Source organism: Phytophthora cinnamomi, assembly GCF_018691715.1.
Source record: "Phytophthora cinnamomi strain GKB4 chromosome Unknown Contig5, whole genome shotgun sequence".
NCBI lineage: Eukaryota > Oomycota > Peronosporomycetes > Peronosporales > Peronosporaceae > Phytophthora > Phytophthora cinnamomi.
The window spans coordinates 290807-307070 of NW_027150938.1; the positions used below are offsets into that span (position 1 = coordinate 290807).

At 54.6% G+C, this 16264-nt stretch overlaps 2 protein-coding genes across 2 annotated transcripts; both read left to right on the top strand.

Moving 5' to 3' along the window:
• Window positions 1–14468: 14468 nt before the first annotated feature.
• Window positions 14469–15359, top strand: IUM83_09721 (ABC transporter G family member 31; the record flags this gene model as incomplete). Its single annotated transcript, XM_067934176.1, has 1 exon — window positions 14469–15359. One exon carries the CDS (start codon window positions 14469–14471, stop codon window positions 15357–15359), a length of 891 nt encoding a protein of 296 aa, XP_067799292.1.
• A 230-nt stretch (window positions 15360–15589) lies between these two features.
• Window positions 15590–16249, top strand: IUM83_09722 (ABC transporter G family member 31; the record flags this gene model as incomplete). Its single annotated transcript, XM_067934177.1, has 1 exon — window positions 15590–16249. One exon carries the CDS (start codon window positions 15590–15592, stop codon window positions 16247–16249), a length of 660 nt encoding a protein of 219 aa, XP_067799301.1.
• Between the last annotated feature and the right edge of the window lie 15 nt (window positions 16250–16264).

The following is a 16264-nucleotide window of genomic DNA, read 5'->3' on the forward strand; positions in this document are numbered from 1 at the left end:
GTGAGAGGGATATCGCTCTCACGCATTAGGATTTGATAGAATCCATCTCGCAAGTCGAGAGCACTGTAAACGGTGCTCCCGGCCATCGAATCGATGATAACATCTTTTCGCGGTATCGGCGTCTGCACCGGTACCGTCGCATCGTTCAGCTTGTTATACGCATGAACGATGCGCCATCCGCCCTGCGGCTTTTTGACACAGAACGTCGGAGCACTGTGCGGGGACTTTGATTCCCGCACTTGTCCTGCTTTGCGACGACTTTCAAAGAAGTCGTCGATCGCGTTTACTTGTTCTCGCGGCAGTGGCCACTGCCGCGTGACACAGTACTTCGTGCCCGGCACGAGATCAATCTTGTGCTGAATGCCCTTATCCTGCGGAAGCTCCGCAGGAATCTCTTCCGGGAGTACGTCTTTGTACTCCCTCAACAATTTGTAAGAGGGGCTCAACTTCAGCGAGTCCCAACCTTGTTCCTCGAAGCTCTCTCGCTTCGTCTTCGCACTGAGAGTGTCTTCACTCTCAGTGGTACTTCCCATGAAGAGCTGTCTCAGCTCTTCGCTCTCGCTCTCCGTTCTTTCGCTGTTCGAAAGAACGCAGACCTGCTCGATGCGTCCATCGTGCAAGTCGCGCGTGAAGCGCTTCCAGCTCACGGTTGGAAGCGAAGTCAACTCCGACGCCGTCGTCGGAGGATTAGCGAGTTCCATTTCCTCATACTGGAATTCAGTATCGGTGCGCATCAAGACGCTTAGCGTCTCGACATCCGGCGTCACCGCCTCAGTCTGCCCAGCAGACTGTTCTTGTTGCGTCTCGGTCCCGGACCGAGAATTGCGCAGCGTTCTCGTGCAGCCCGGCTGCACGGTATTGTGTCCTTTCGCCGGCAGACCCTGTCTGGGGGCGCGCGATATCAAGCCCGGCTTAATCGCATGGCACTTCGTCGTGCAGCCCGGCTGCACGACAGCATGCAAATTGCGTCAGTGCGGTACGTTTGCAACCGTCCGCACTGTTTGCAGCGTCAACTCCCGGAGTTGACACGCCTTCGTCACCTCGACGCCATTCATTAGCGGAGCCCCTCATGACCGAGGGTGCGTCGGCTCCCGGAGCCGACGCGTCGTTGTCGACCTGACCTCTTCGGGTCAGGGACCGTCCCTTACACGCTTGAACGTGGGTGTTGGTTCCCGGAACCAACACATCTTTTTCTTCCGACGTCGGCAGCATTGCCGACGTGGGTCTCGCTTGTGTGCGCCCTCGCGCACTCCTTGGGCACTCCGGGACAGCAGCGTTAGGCACTGTCTCGACTGGTGAGCCACGCGCACCTGCTGGTGCGTGCGCTGCGGTAACAGGGCTATCGCTCTCTGATCCGCTGTCGCGGCCGAAGCGCACGAGCGTGCGCTTCTTCCAGTCTATCACCGGATCATGCCGTGCAAGCCACGGCATGCCCATTACCACGTCGAACTTATCGTCCAGGTCCAGGACGATAAAGTGTTCGACAAACACTCGTTGTTTGTACGAGAAGCGCACGTTCACGACGCGCTTCTCGGTCTTTACGATAGCACCTGTTGCCAGTCGTACCTCCAGAAGACTTCGAGGTGTATCTACCTCCTCGAAGTCAAGTCTCGGCAGGCTTCGTAGTCGAACAAAATGTTCGACGCGCCTGAATCTACCAAGGCTCGAAGAGAGTCATTCGCTCTCTTCGAGTAAACCTTCAAGATGACTAGGTTCGGCCTGTCATCTTGTTTCTTGCAGTGAGAGCTGGTCTCACTGGGGGCTGCAGTCCTCAGTGTCGCGTGCCCGATATCGGCACGCGCGACTGCATTACCAGTAGGGCGCCCCGCGCCTACTGGATGTTCGCGTTTTTTGTTGGTCCGCGGCGATGCCTAGCATCGCCACGACGGCCACCTCCAGGGGTCATGGGAGCTGTGCACTCCCGTGCAAAGTGACCGATCCTTCCGCAACGGAAGCATCGCACGTTGCCTCCCTGCTGCTGGTAACCAGCAGTTGTTGCGTTCGAGAGGTCCATTGGTTCCGGACCTCCCGGCCTCGCTACCGGGCGCGGTTGCAGCCTCGGCACGTTCACATGCCGTTTAACCTGCCGCAGGCTAAACTCTTCTTGCATGGCAAGAGTAATCGCAGCTTCGAGAGTACTCGGGTACTCTCGGAAGAGATAGGTCTTCACGGGCACATCTCTAAGTCCTTTCATGAACGTGACGACCTTGGTCGCCTCGTCAATCGGGTTAGTCACGATATTTGATACCAAATATCGTGCGCGCTGCGCGTAAGCATGGACGTCATGCTTACCCTGCTGAAGGTCGAGGAACTCCGCCCTCGACCGGAACTCGTTTTGCGGGGGCTCAAACGCTTGTCTGAGATCCTCTTTAAACACTTCGTACGTGCTGAAGCACGTAGGATCGGAGAGTCGGCGTCCATACGCCCAACTCCTTGCGCGTCCGCCAAGGCAGGACATGGCGAACGCGACCTTCGACAGCGGGTCGACGATGCGCCGAGCCGCTATGGCGGTGTCGAGCTCGACAAGCCATCGGAGGAGAGGCTCGCCCTCTCTTCCCACGTAATTACTTACGCTCAACTTTAATGGTTGAGCACGCGGTGTCGTCCCTGACGACGCCGTCACTGAGGAAGCAGCGTCACGCTGCTCCTTCATGATGAACCCCAGAGCAACACCATGTTGCTCCGTCGGCGATAGCGTACGCAGCATTGTAGCTATCGCTGCTTCTCCAATGACTGTTGACAGTCGTTGGAGGGCTTCCCACGCTGGGTCAGACAGGTGGGGGCAGTCAGCGCGTGCAACATGCGTTGCAGGCGTGTTGGAGATCTCCATGGGCACCTCCGTGCTCATGTGGTTCTCGGCTCCGCGTTCGTACACCGCGTACGAACGTCAAGCAGTCGGTCGTTGGACGGACTACAAAGTGCTACCAGGTGTAGTGGGTCTAACTTGACTCACTACTTTAGCTTACACGTTGCGCAACGTGTATGAGGAAGCGTAAGTACTTAGTAATTACTTAGGTTAATTATATTTGAATACACAAATATAAGTTAAGTAAGATAGGATTCCAAGTGACTTAGATTAGGTAAAATGAAAACTGTATTGTTTGGAAATTGATCTTCCTCTAAAATCTGCTAAAAACTGTTTATCATCTATGAAAGGGTTGGCAGCGGCTGGCTGTCAGAGCCCCGCTAATATGCATGTCTCTGATTGGTAGAAAGATGCTGCTTTCTACCAATAAGATCTTTTGGGTATGTGTGGACCACTAATTGTGGTGGCCCACTTCAATGTATCCATTGGTGTGTCTTACACCAAGGTGAGGAAGTATCCAAAACTTTTAACAGATAACCTTATCTGTTAAATTCACAAGTGGCTTGCAGCCACTTGTACGTGTAACCCCGTTACAAGGATGGCCCAGAATCCGCTGGCCGCGTCGAGCGAGCAGAACCACAGGTAAGTCTCCAGATCCGTGAGCAAGTCGTCGACGAGTGGCATGGCGTACTCCAGGATCGCCGTTACCGCGTTGACCATCTTGTAGTCGATGCAGACGCGGATGTCTTGGCCATTCTTCTTGAGGACAATGACGATTGGCGAGGCCCACGGGCTGTCCGAGAACGCGATGAGCCCTGCCTTGAGCAGTCCTTTGAGTAGTTCGTACAATTTCTTGAGATGCTTGAATGGGATCCGTCGGGCCCGCTGTTTGATCGACGCGTGCCCCTGAACATCTATGTCGCAGACAACGCCATATGCTGGCGGTGGGAGTGCATTCCCGCTCGCAATCATGATACTTTCATGGCGTCGGAGTACTCCGATCAGGTTCCCTTGTTGGTCTGCCGACAACTCGGGATTCTTGACGTTCACCGCCGAGTAGTCGAGTGTTGTCGGCGCCGGTTCCGATAAATCGGGGAGGAACGCTAATTCATGCGCGTAGTCCTCCAGTTCGATGTCCGCCGCCGGGTGCTCAGTCGTCTCGTCGCTTCTGTCGGCGGTACCTTCCGTGGCCAGTACGCGCATTACTGCTATGAGCGTCTGGTCGAGAGTCGTCGAAATGGCTCCGGCTTCTCAGCTGGGTGCAGTCTGAGTCATCGGTGGATGCCTCTTCGGACTGCACTCTAGTCCCCGGTCTTCGTCGCGGCGCACCGTCGACTCAGCAGTCTCCAGTCCTGATCCAGCTGCTTCTGGAGTCATGGTTTCATCGTCAGTTGTCGTCACCCCCGTCGAGTCGCCGGCAGTAGCGTCGAGTCGTCGGTGATGTTCTTCCGCTATCCATTCTGAGTCATCCGTCACCCCCGAGTCGTCGGCACTGTCACGTTAACTGTTGACGGGTGGTTTCTCGGCCGAGTCTTCGTCAGGTCGCTGCAGGATACCCTTAGGCGTCGGGTAACTCACTCGTTCCACCGCTGGAGGCTGCTTGGCCAACCATTGTTGGTAGAGTTCAGCCTCCCACTTGAGTAGTGTCTTGTCCCGTGCGGCAGCGTATGCGAGTACCTGCCATTCTTTGTACTTTGCGGAATCTAGCCGCACGTAGCCTTCAGTCTTCGGCAGCGACCCGATCGGAATCCAGATTATCACCGGGAAGTGCACCGGACAACTCGCCAGCCTATCCGTGGCGTTGGTAAGTCGAATCCTGACCGGACGTCCCTTGTAGAACCTGGTGACAGTCGGGATGAACGTCTCAGTTCGGTAGATCCAAGGCACGTGTGTCGTCGGCTCGGGTTGTCGCCGCTGTAGTTTGAACTCGTCCCATTCGTGGCCTGGTATTTGCATTGGTTCCGTCGGACCGTACGTGACGTGGCTTCCTTCGGCCTCGTCCATTATATTTTGAGTCTTGATCAGCGGGATCATTACTTCGTCGGGAAGCTTGGCCGTCGCGTTTAGGAGGTCCAGTCGGATACCGGCCGGGATCATAAAGTCGGTGCGAAGCACCACTTCTACCCCGGCGCAGTGATCCATTATCCAGACTTCAAAAACATAAACGCGCTCCCATCCAAGGGTGACTTTCACCTTCGCTCGGCGAGTCGTCATCATCTTGCCCTTGGTGATTCCTTGTACATCCATGCAACGTCCATGCCCCACTACTTCGCGGAGTTTCAGTCGCTTGGCAATTCTCCGAGATGGCACTGACGTTTGCCCCAGTGTCCAGCAATATCCTCGTGCGCGAGTCGTTCACGGCTCCGTTCACGAGTGTCCGCATCCTTACGCGCTTGTCAAATTTCTGCGCCGACCACCATCTCATCCGTTCTCCAGCTAAGAGTCGCACTTCTGGAACGAGTCGTCGGCGCGAGTCTTCTTGTATTGCGCTTGTCAGCCAGTCTTCGGCGGTATCTCCCACCTCTTCGTTATCGTCTTCTTCACACCATACACCTCCACCGAGGCAATCGCCTCTCTTCTTTTCCAATTCCGTCGTTTTCATGTCGTTGTCTTGTTCAGTCTTCGTCCATTCGCACTCGCCCACAAATGCAAAGATGCACTCGGCTTCAATTGCGGGCTCGACTAACTGTGGCAGCCCGATTGGGACCAACCCAGTCGTAGTTGGCGGGCTGCCTAGTTTAAATGATCCGAAAACAGGAGTTCTTGGAGCTCGGGTGTGAGGTCTTTCTTGTCCACCTTGGACTTGATGATCTTGGTGATTTCTTGGAATACTTCACATTTCCCGGCGTCGTGTATTTGTTTGCACAGCTTGCACCGACGTCGGCAGAAGTGCGCCGAGTGATAGAGGCCCCCGCAGGCTCATACTGGCGAGGTTTCTCGTCGCGGTGACCGCGGTTCTGGAACCGATTGTCCCGGCCTTGGCTGCGCCCCGCTGTGTCACCCCAGGGTTGTCGGTTGGCGGACCGGGCGTACGTGCCTTCAGCGGCAACTCGTCGTTCGTTGTCATTGGCTGCCGCAAGGTAGTGGTCGCTTCCGTCTGACGAATAGTTAGCACCCCAGTCTTCGCCGCAACGTTGTGAGTCGTCGCTGCCGTGATCACTTCCATCTTCGCTGTTGCTGTCACCATCATATCTGTGGCGTTGTTGCTGCAGCTCGCTCCGCGTGTCCCGCGTGTCCCGTCCATGAAGTTCGGCGACGATGTCGGCGACAGATGCTTCAGCTAAGCTCACCCGAGGCATGTTGCGTGAGTCGTAGCGACGGCGCTCATAACCTCGTTCGCGTCGGTCACGACGGTTGTAGGCATCTCGCGAGTCGTCGCGGCGGCGGCCATCACGTCGGCGAGTGTCTCCCGAGCGTTCGTGGCGGCGCGAGTCGTCGCGACACCTGTCATCACGTTGTCGAGAGGCATCACGAGCTCGGGAGTGAGACAGCGACGACTAGCGGGACGGATGCGCTCGTCAATCTTCAATATCGCTTGGATCATTTCCTCCAACTCATGGATATCCGCGATACACAGATGGCACAGGCGCCGTTCGAGTCCTCGGTCGCCGCAAGTCTCGAGGAAGCGCTTGACGTGGTCGCGTGCTTTGCGGCCGTTGCTCTCAAACCGAATCCCGGCGTTCCTGGCATAGCCATTGAGCCGGTTTAGGTAGTCGCAAACATGTTCCTTGTCTTCGCGCTTGGCTGAGTAGTAGCGAGTCTCCGCTGACTGGCTGAACTGGGAGCAATAGTACTTGATGAAAGCTTCGCTTAAGAGGCTCCACGTTCGCTTGGTCTTCTTGGGCAGTTGTCGGTACCAATGTAGAGCGCCGTCCCGAAGACCCAGCTCGAAAGGCATGCACCATTCATTGGGCGATGCTCGTGTTCCTTTCATCTCGTAGACAAAGGCGCGAAGCCATTGCATCGAGTTCCCGCTCTTGTTCCTGGTGCCCGAGAACGCCTCGATCTGCCCTACTGGGCGATGCGTTGCCACCTCGATCCTCGGAGTCACGTTAAGCAACTCAGATTCGGTCACCTCACGGATTTGGCGTAGGTATTCGCCCATCTGCGCCCCTCCATCACCGGTGAAGTCCGCTTCTTCGTCCGACGAGTCGTCGGTGGACTGGTAGCGCCGGCTCCTGCTCCGTCCTGAACTGCTTTTCGTGCTCCTGGCCGATTTTGAGTCATCGGTGGTGCGTCCGGCGCGGTCTGAGTAGCCCGTAGTTGGTGGAGTCACCATGTGGGAGTCTTGAAAGTACGGGGATCGCTCCCCTGACGCGCTAAACGCCCCTCCGGTGGGTTTTTGGCTGGGGTTTTCGCGGATTGCCCTCTTCGGAGTCGTCGGCAGCGGCACGCTAGCCGGGTCGACCACTTCTCGAGCCGCACGAGTCTTCCGCGAGTCGTCCAGAGTGAACGAGTTCACGCCGAAGGCTGTGCGGAGTCGCTTCTTCCATTTCCAGAGCTCTGCGCCCGCTTCGGCCGGTACCCAGCACTCCAGAGTCGACGGCGAAGGGTGCTCCAGAGGCCGAAGCCCCAATGCTTTCAGGAACCGCTCCGTGTCTTTCGCCACTTGTTCAATGGTCACGAAGCTCACGGGGCGAGCCAACTCGTGGTACAAGTCGGCCCAAACAGCTTGGCGAGTCATCGTCGGCTCGAATAACTCGCCCCAGTCGCTCTTCTTCATCTCTTCGTAAAGTCGACCGAGAACTTTGTTGGCTGCCGGCGTGTCACCGTTGAGTGGCGGCCGGTTACCGGAGGTTTGCTCGGTCACTTGAGTCGTCAGGACCGGTGACCTCGAGTCGTCGGCGGCGTCTTCAAAGTCTTCCAAGTCGTCATACGCTGGCCCTGGGCCATCCACATCATCCAGTTCATCCGCGAGATTGCGCGTCACGGAACGCGTGTCATCGTCAAGCTCAACCGCGAGGTTTCGCGACAACGAACGCGTGCCCGCACTGCGTCCCGCAGACAGCACTGCATCTTCCGGAGTCTCGGGTGTCACCACCGCTGGCGCAGGCGCCTTCTCCTCCAGGTAATCGTCGTAGTCTTCATCCATTTCTTCGTCCTTGGCGTCGGATCCAGTCATCGAGTCGTCGAAGCTGACGGTCCGCTCAGCAATCGGGTTGATGTGCGGCGTGATCAGGGCCGCAGTCGAGTCGTCGCCACGCGTTCCGCCAGTCTTCATCGGAGTTGCTGGTACCGCTGAACGTGATCCTTTCGCCATTTTCTTCTTTCTTCGTCTTTTTTCTTCTTTTTCTTGTTCTTGTTCTTCTTCTTCTTGGTTGCTCGTAAAGTCGATCGACCTGCAGTAGCACGAAACACAGAAGGTCACACCACTCCCGGGTCGCGGCACCAGTTGTCGTGTAGGAACACGCGCTAAATTATATATGGCACACTTTCCCCACCAACAACACCCACCGAGTCACCGAAGACTCAATGGGCTTGTTAGGGTTAGAACCTGAAGGCCCAGGAACTTTCCCTTGCACCGGGTTGATGTTTCCCCTGTGTACCGAGCTTCCGCTAGTCGACCGACGGAAGACTCAGCGTCACTAGCCACGAGCAAAGGCTAGCACGCTTTCACACACAAAATATACGTCGCAGGCCCTCAGAAGGAAGGGTCCCGGCCTTTTACGGCGTGATACGAGGGTGCCGGAGCTATACTCCGGCGGGAAGAAATAAATGGAGTGCGCTCTCGCTCCTCCAGTTCCTGGCGACACTCGTCGCTACCAATACACCGGCCACTAACTCTTGGCCCTGCCAGGGATGAACACACGCTACACTAGTAGATGTGCCCACCGACAGTCATAATCCTACCTACCAGGTTTACCTTGAGCTGCAGGTCGTTCACTGCAGGCACCGGTGTCGCCCTTGCGTGGTTGGGAGGAAAAGCTGTTCTGTTATTGTTGCCCGAAGGCTTATCTTGTCTTCTCTTAAGTTTCCTATCGATCAATACAAATATCAAGTATAAACGCGTCCGTTTTTGGACCGCCAGTTGTACCTCACGACTCTTCGGTGCTTTCTCTGCGACGTGGCGGCGTTACTGACGACTCAAACGGCCGCTGAAACGCCACCGACGACTCGGGACAGGCGCCGATGACTCATAAGTTCGGATCTTGCCAGTAGGTTCGCAGCGTACTTAGCGAGCTGCAACCGCCCGCTCTTGACTTGGGACCGTCGACGAGTCATCGTCACCGGCCTATTTAGGCCAATCAGCGATCAGGGAGTTTAGTCCAATGACTGGCGATGGGTTGTGACTTGCCAGTTAACGCCGGCGCCTCGAGTCTTCTTCGTCCCTCGTCCCGCCTTTGGGTTTTGGCTTCGGCTTCATTTCCCGATACCACACACGCCTACGCCGCCTTCGGCAAGAACGAGGAAATCAAGCCCTGGGAGTACCAGTCGCGCCCGATAGGCCCCAAGGACGTGGAGATCAAGATCTCGCACAGCGGTATCTGCAGCTCGGACCTGCACACCCTTGACAGCAGCTGAGGTCCGTCTACCTACCCGTGTGTTGTTGCCCACGAGATCGTTGGCGAGGTCAATCTCGCCGGTGACAAGGTCAAATGCATCGATAGACTTTTTTGGGGGTCGTATTTGGGTCGGGTCGGGATTTATGGTCGGTAGTTCAATTGTGTAGTTTGGGTCGGGCCGGGACTTTAGGTCGGGGCGAATATAGCAACCAGCACAATGTACGCGATGCAAGCTCCTTCGCATGCAACAAACCCAATAACATGTAGATCGTTGTCCAGCTGTGCTGAGAGCTCCACTTACCGGACCTGCATCGTCCGTTACGACTATTCCTATCGAGCTGCACAAGGAAATTGACTTCACGAGTGACATCACTGTGTGATCCACCTGTCTAGCCGTGGATCGGTGCTGAGTAAGCTACATCAAGTACCTGATACCCATGACTCATCAAAGTGTGGGCGATTCTGCACCGAGTTCTTCACACCATGCTGCATCATCTTCTCGGAGTTCGAGGAAACCAAAGGGCCGTGGGAAGGGTAAAACGTGTATGCAGTATAAAGGCTTTCGATACACAAAGGGTTCGTCCTCAATGAAGAAAATTACGTTGCGGTGCAGTGTTTACCGCAGAACCGCATGCAAGACTCAATTGGACGTGTATCCTGCTGGTGGAAAAGTTGTCATCAATGAGCATACATGCGCTCCCGCACAGCATGGGAACAGCGAGACTTTGGATGTGACACGAAAGATGAAAGAAACGGTGGATACGTTGAGCATACAAGATCTCGCCAAAGCTGTGCACGACATTTGGAAAGCGGTTAGTGAAAGGTACTACCCAAATGATGAAATCTCTCGCACAGGATTGTCAGAAGAGCAGGTAACCAGCTGAGTATATCGTACTCGCCGAAAGCATTATGGCTCACATCTTCTAGGCACGGTAGAAGTTCCACCGCTATCAATGGTTGAAGGGAAGAAGCTAAGTAATTTCACGTTTCTCGCCCCCGTCCAGACCCCACAGATAAGCCCCAAAGAATCCTTGGGTGGGCCCATCCTGAGCTTCGTCAACTCTTGCTGTATCACAATGTTACCATTTTCGTAGATGGCACCTTCTGCTGCGTACCAAGAGGGTTCAAGCAATGCGTCATCGTAATGGTCCACGACCGAGCCTCAGAACTCTACGTACCCGTATATTTTGTTTTGTGCACTGGCAAGACGGAAGATATGTACTTTGACATACTTGAACTCGCTTACCGAGATACTGGCGAAAAGTTGTCTCCAAGTGAAATCATCTGCGACTTCGAGAAACAATTGATTAAAGCTTGCCAGAAGCAGGTCGAAAATGCATTGATAATCGGGTGCCTTTTCCATTGGAAGCAGGCAATTCGTCGTCGAATGAAGCAGATCCTTCACATACCAGAAGAAGAGATTGAGATAGCTATGACCCGGGGTGTCCTTGATATGCTTACAATCGTCGACCCGGAGTTGGTTCCTGCCAAAGGCATAAAGTGGGTAAAGAAACAGATTCGAGCGCGTTGTTCCGCAAAGGGAATTAAATACTCTCACATCAAGTGGCGTGCATTTTGGGGCTACTTCAGAGGTACATGGCTAGAACTCTACGACATTGAGGAATGGAATGTGCACGGTTTCGAGCGCGACCTTGTGGCACGAACAAATAACCCGCTAGAGCGATTTCACCGTGGACTAAACAGTGCCTTCAGTCCACACCCCAACATAGTCACCTTTGTAGCCACCATCCGACGCATTTCACAGGACTACGTCGCAAAGCTCTCCAATGTTGCTGCTGGTCGCCGAAAGAAAGGTGCCGCAAAGAACTCAAAGAAACGTAAGAGTAAGAAGAAGGGCAAGAAGAAGTGTAAAGGCAGCAACGACCAAGCGCCATCAGTACCTGTGGATGAGTCAGGACTTCCACTGCCGATCGATCTACTCCATGTTGAAGGCCTCTCAGAATCTGAAAGTGAAGATGAGGCTGTCGTGGCTGAAGAAGCCGACGAAAGCAGCAGCAGTGACAGTAGCAGCAACGGTAGCAGCAACGGTAGCAGCAGTAGCGATAGCAGTAGTGAAAGCGATGGAGGCAGCGACCGCGGTACGGATAACAGCGGTGACGTAGGTGAAGATGACGTGCCCGACTTTTCCTTCGACTACGAGGGCGAGGGGCGCTACGAAGGAAACCACTATACTACACTAATTGGAACAGTGTAAGTGCATAAGTGCACTGCTTGCTAGAGCACTCTATTGAGCTGCCGCCAGCGTTTGCATGTTCAGCAGGAATAGATTTAGCTGAAAAGCTTGTTCGGTCGGGGTCGGTGGTTTAGGTCGGGAAAACACCCGACCATAAATCCCGACCCGACCCAAATACGACCCCCCAAAATAATCTACGAATGCATCAAGGTCGGCGACCACGTGGACGTCGGCGGTCAAGCCTGGGCTGTCTGAATGGTGGACAAGGGTGCCAAGTTCATGGGCAGCAACATCAGGACATCAAGGACATGTTGGGGCTGGCGTCCAAGAAGAACGTGCGTGCGGTGATCCAGAAGCTGCCGATGGCCAAGGTGAACGAGGGCATCAAAATGGTGCGCGACGGCTCGGTTCGCTATCGCGTGGTGCTCGAGAACTAAGCGCTAGGAATGGGGTACAAGTAGCTTTTCGCTTACATGCACAAGTGATGGTTAGGAGTGGTTGTCAGCTTCAACATTCCATAATACAGGACCAGCCTCTATTTCGAGCGACAAATTGACGGAGGGTGTCAGAAACGAAATATCCAGGAAGGTCCCCCACTGATGTTGGGGGGCGGCGCGTTGGCGTCACCGGCGCGGCCCATAGCCCAGTTTAAGCCTCTGCACTCCACTTTTTCCGCTGCAGTTCGAGGTGTCCACTCCACTTTGGCGCCTCAAATCAACCTTCAGTCTCTTCACGTCTCCAGTCGATTCTTCTCGCAGCTACCGAAATGCAAACCCCACGTGATGACCCAGAAGGACGTTACGACGGCCAGAGACTACAAGACGACGCGGACCTGGCCCGAATGGTCTTCAAGAACATCCAAGAGGACGGCGGCGTGGCGCTCACCAATTTCTCAGCAACCACCGTCCCTCCGCTCTGCTAAAGGAGGGATCAGTGAGGGGAGTGTGGAGGTTCTCGAGTACGCTCGAGAGAGGAAGGTGCATGTGGACCCCGTCCTCTACGCGAAGGCCTTAAATGACACCCCCTATGCAAAGCAATACGCTGACGTGCTGCTTGTGTGGGACGCTATGAGCGCTAATAGTGAGTTTGACGCCGTCCATGGCAATTCACATCTGCGCTGGTGGCGGCTGTCCACTTGAAGCAGGAAAAGCGAGTGTTTGAGATCCTCGAGTACATGAAGGATAGATAACCAAGTCAAAGGCGATGAAGTGTACGAACGTGTTGTTGGAGCCGCGTGCCGAACCAAACAACACGAACTTGTGTGTGGGCTACTGAACTACATGCATGTACGCGGCGTCGAATGTTCTACCGAGTACCGACATAGTATCCGAATGGCGTTCACGTCAGGCGAGTATGATTTCGTTTCCAGCTTTTGCATCTGATGAAATAGCATGGGGTCCACCGACGGTGGAGTATAAATAAAAGCCAGATGCTGTCATCACACAAGGTTCATTTGCACGATCGACTTTTGAGCGTGTTCGAAGCTATGCGAAACGCGGGGTGTAGCTGCGGTGGAGTCAGCCGTCCGAGTGAAGAATCAGGAGCGGGTGCTATCAATTCTGAATGATACGAAACAGAACTTAGACCTGTCTAAGACGCGAACTGCAGTTTTTCCAGTCGTCGTAACGACAGCAATTTGGACAAACCAGCATCAGTTGGTATTCGACATGTTTGATTTCATGGATCAAACCGGCGTGGATGCGTCTGCCGCATACGATTCTGCCATCAGAACCGCGTTCAAGTCGAAGCAGTATGATTTTGTCTTCGGCATATTGCAGAAAATCCAGGAGAATGGAGTGGACACGAATATGCGGTACAAACGCACAGTAATCTCATTCGCCAAACTTGAATGCTATGATCACGTTTTGCGTCCATACGAGGCTATGCGCGAACTCGGCTATGAGCAGGAAGAAGCCGTGTGTATACAGGTACATGTAGGAATGTTTGTGTGGTAGTGTACCGTCAACGGTAGTGTACCATCAACGGTGTTTACACGGTGTGCCGTGTCGCCATGTTCGTGTGAGATCGTTCGTGACGATTTGCATGCCGCGACAAGCCTTGAGGCCCTGGTCGAAGTAAATTGTGTCGAGAATTGCTCAAGGAATTGGGTACGGCCGGAACGATTTTGTAGCCCAAGTAGATGGACTCCGGAGTTGGTTCCCAAACACCAACGAGTTCTAGGCGTGTAATAGCGGTTCACACACTGCGAGCTGGTGAGAGGTTCGTAGTGGTCCTGCAAGCCACATACAAGTGAGCTCCATCACACAGGGACCAATGTTGACCTTGTCTACCTCCGTGTGCAGTCCTCCAGCAAGAGGCAGCGTGAGTTTGCCTCGGTAGTGATGTGGGTAGAATTAGCATATTACCACACTAAAAAAAACTCGCTCCCAACTCAGAACGCCGTACAGAACAATATAAAACCCGAAACCTGTTTTGAGCAACGTACGCATTTTTAGCCAATGAGAAGGCGAATTGATTTGGTACGAGCTGCGGAATTTTTACTTAGACCAAGACGGATTGCAACACAGGCTTGCGTGAGAGCGAGCGATCCTCCTCTGTACATGTATCGCCTGTGGGTTTCGTGATCCTCTCGACTCATCGACCTTTCTTGATGATGCGATGGAGCCGTGCCATCAACACACTGCGAACCAGCTGTCGGAGAATGCGATTAATCCTTGTTGATGGTACGGTCTTCCGGTGACCGTACCGTGTGCACGGTACGGTCACCGGAAGACCGTACCATCAAGGGAGCCTCTGGCATACCAAGCCGAGCCGTCGTTGCTTGATGGTATTTCTCGCGCGCAGGCCTCTGCTGCCCGACGCAGGATGTGCTTCATCCGACCTCATTTCCAAACTTGCAGCCCACCCACCGACACCAAGCACCAGTTCAACGAACTCAAGAATGGGCGACCCAAACGATCCCCCTACCACCAATAGACTTGGTTACGAGTCCGGCGTAACTCTCATGGCCAAAGGTCCTGAAGCATTGCACGACTTGATCGCGTCGAAGATGGAGGCAGCCACGGGTCGAAGTCTACCGGAAGTGAATGTCCACTTCGACAATCTGTCGGTCACGGCCAACATCACCGTCGCGGACAAGAATGAAACGAAGAACGAGCTTCCGACGATGTTCAACGAGACCGTCAAGATGTTTTCCGTGTCGAGAAAGCACACCGTGCGCAAGGAGATTCTGAAGAATGTCACCGGCGCCTTCGCGCCAGGGAAGATCACGCTGTTGCTGGGACAGCCAGGCTCGGGCAAGTCGTCACTCATGAAAATCCTCAGCGGTCGGTTCCCCATGAAGAAGAACATCTCAGTGGAGGGCGACGTCTCTTTCAACGGGGTCTCGCGTGAAGCACTTCTCAACCGTCTGCCTCAGATCGTGTCGTACGTGAACCAGCGCGACAAGCATTATCCACTGCTGACTGTAAACGAGACATTGGAGTTCGCGCACACGGTCGGAGGCGCCGAGTTCTTGCGTGGCGCGGAGGAGAAGCTCAAGAACGACCCCCAACATGCGGATCTGGAAGCTGTTGAAGCTCTGCGAGCGATTTCGTCCAACTACCCTGGCGTTGTCGTCGAGCAGTTCGGGCTTCACAACTGCCAGGACACGATCGTGGGCGACGCGATGACGCGCGGCGTCTCTGGGGGTGAACGCAAGCGAGTGACAACCGCGGAAATGGAGTTTGGCATGAAGAGCGTGATGTTGATGGACGAGATCAGCACGGGTCTCGACAGCGCCGCGACGTTCGACATCATCAACACCCAACGTAGCGTCGCGAGGAAGCTTCACAAGACCGTAGTCATCGCGCTGCTTCAGCCGTCGCCGGAGGTCTTCGCTCTTTCGACGACGTGATGATCCTGAACGAAGGAGAGGTGATATATCACGGCTCCTGCAGTCTCGTGCAGCAATACTTTGAGGAGCTGGGATTCTCCTGTCCTCCCGAACGTGACCTCGCGGACTTTTTGCTAGATCTGGGAACATCGCAGCAGTATCGTTACGAGACGGACACTTACCAGAAAAATCATCCGAGACTCGCCTGTGATTTCGCCGAGCACTTTCGACAGTCACGAATTCATCTAGAAATGGTAGACCAAGTGACATCACCTACCGATCCGAACGCTCTGAAAATCGCGGAGGAGCGACTGGATAAAGTGCCCGTGTTTCAGCAATCGTTCATGAAGAGCATGCAGACGCTGCTCAGACGCCAAGTGATGGTGTTGTACCGGAACAAACCCTTCATCATAGGACGAGTCCTGATGATCTTGATCATGGGGCTGCTGTACTCGACGGTTTTCTACGACTTTAAGCCGACCGATGCCTCAGTTGTCATGGGCGTTCTCTTCGCCTCCATTCTCTTCCTCTCCATGGGTCAGTCGTCACAGGTGCCTACGTACATCGCTGAGCGAGACATTTTCTACAAGCAGCGCGGCGCAAACTTCTTCAGCACCAAGGCGTACGTGTTAGCCACGTCAGCCAGCCAGATCCCGCTGATCTTGGCCGAGTCGATCGTCTTCGGAGTGCTGGTGTACTGGATTTGTGGGTTTGAGGCAGACGCCGTGCGATTCATCATCTTCGAGATCGTCCTCCTCTTTACGAATCTGGCTATGGGGATGTGGTTCTCGTTCCTGGCTGCGATCAGCCCCAATGCCAACGTTGCGGCACCGTTGGGCATTGTGTCACTCTTGGTCTTCATCATTTTGCGGGCTTCATCGTCACGAAAGACAACATCCCGGATTTTCTGATCTGGGGCACTGGAT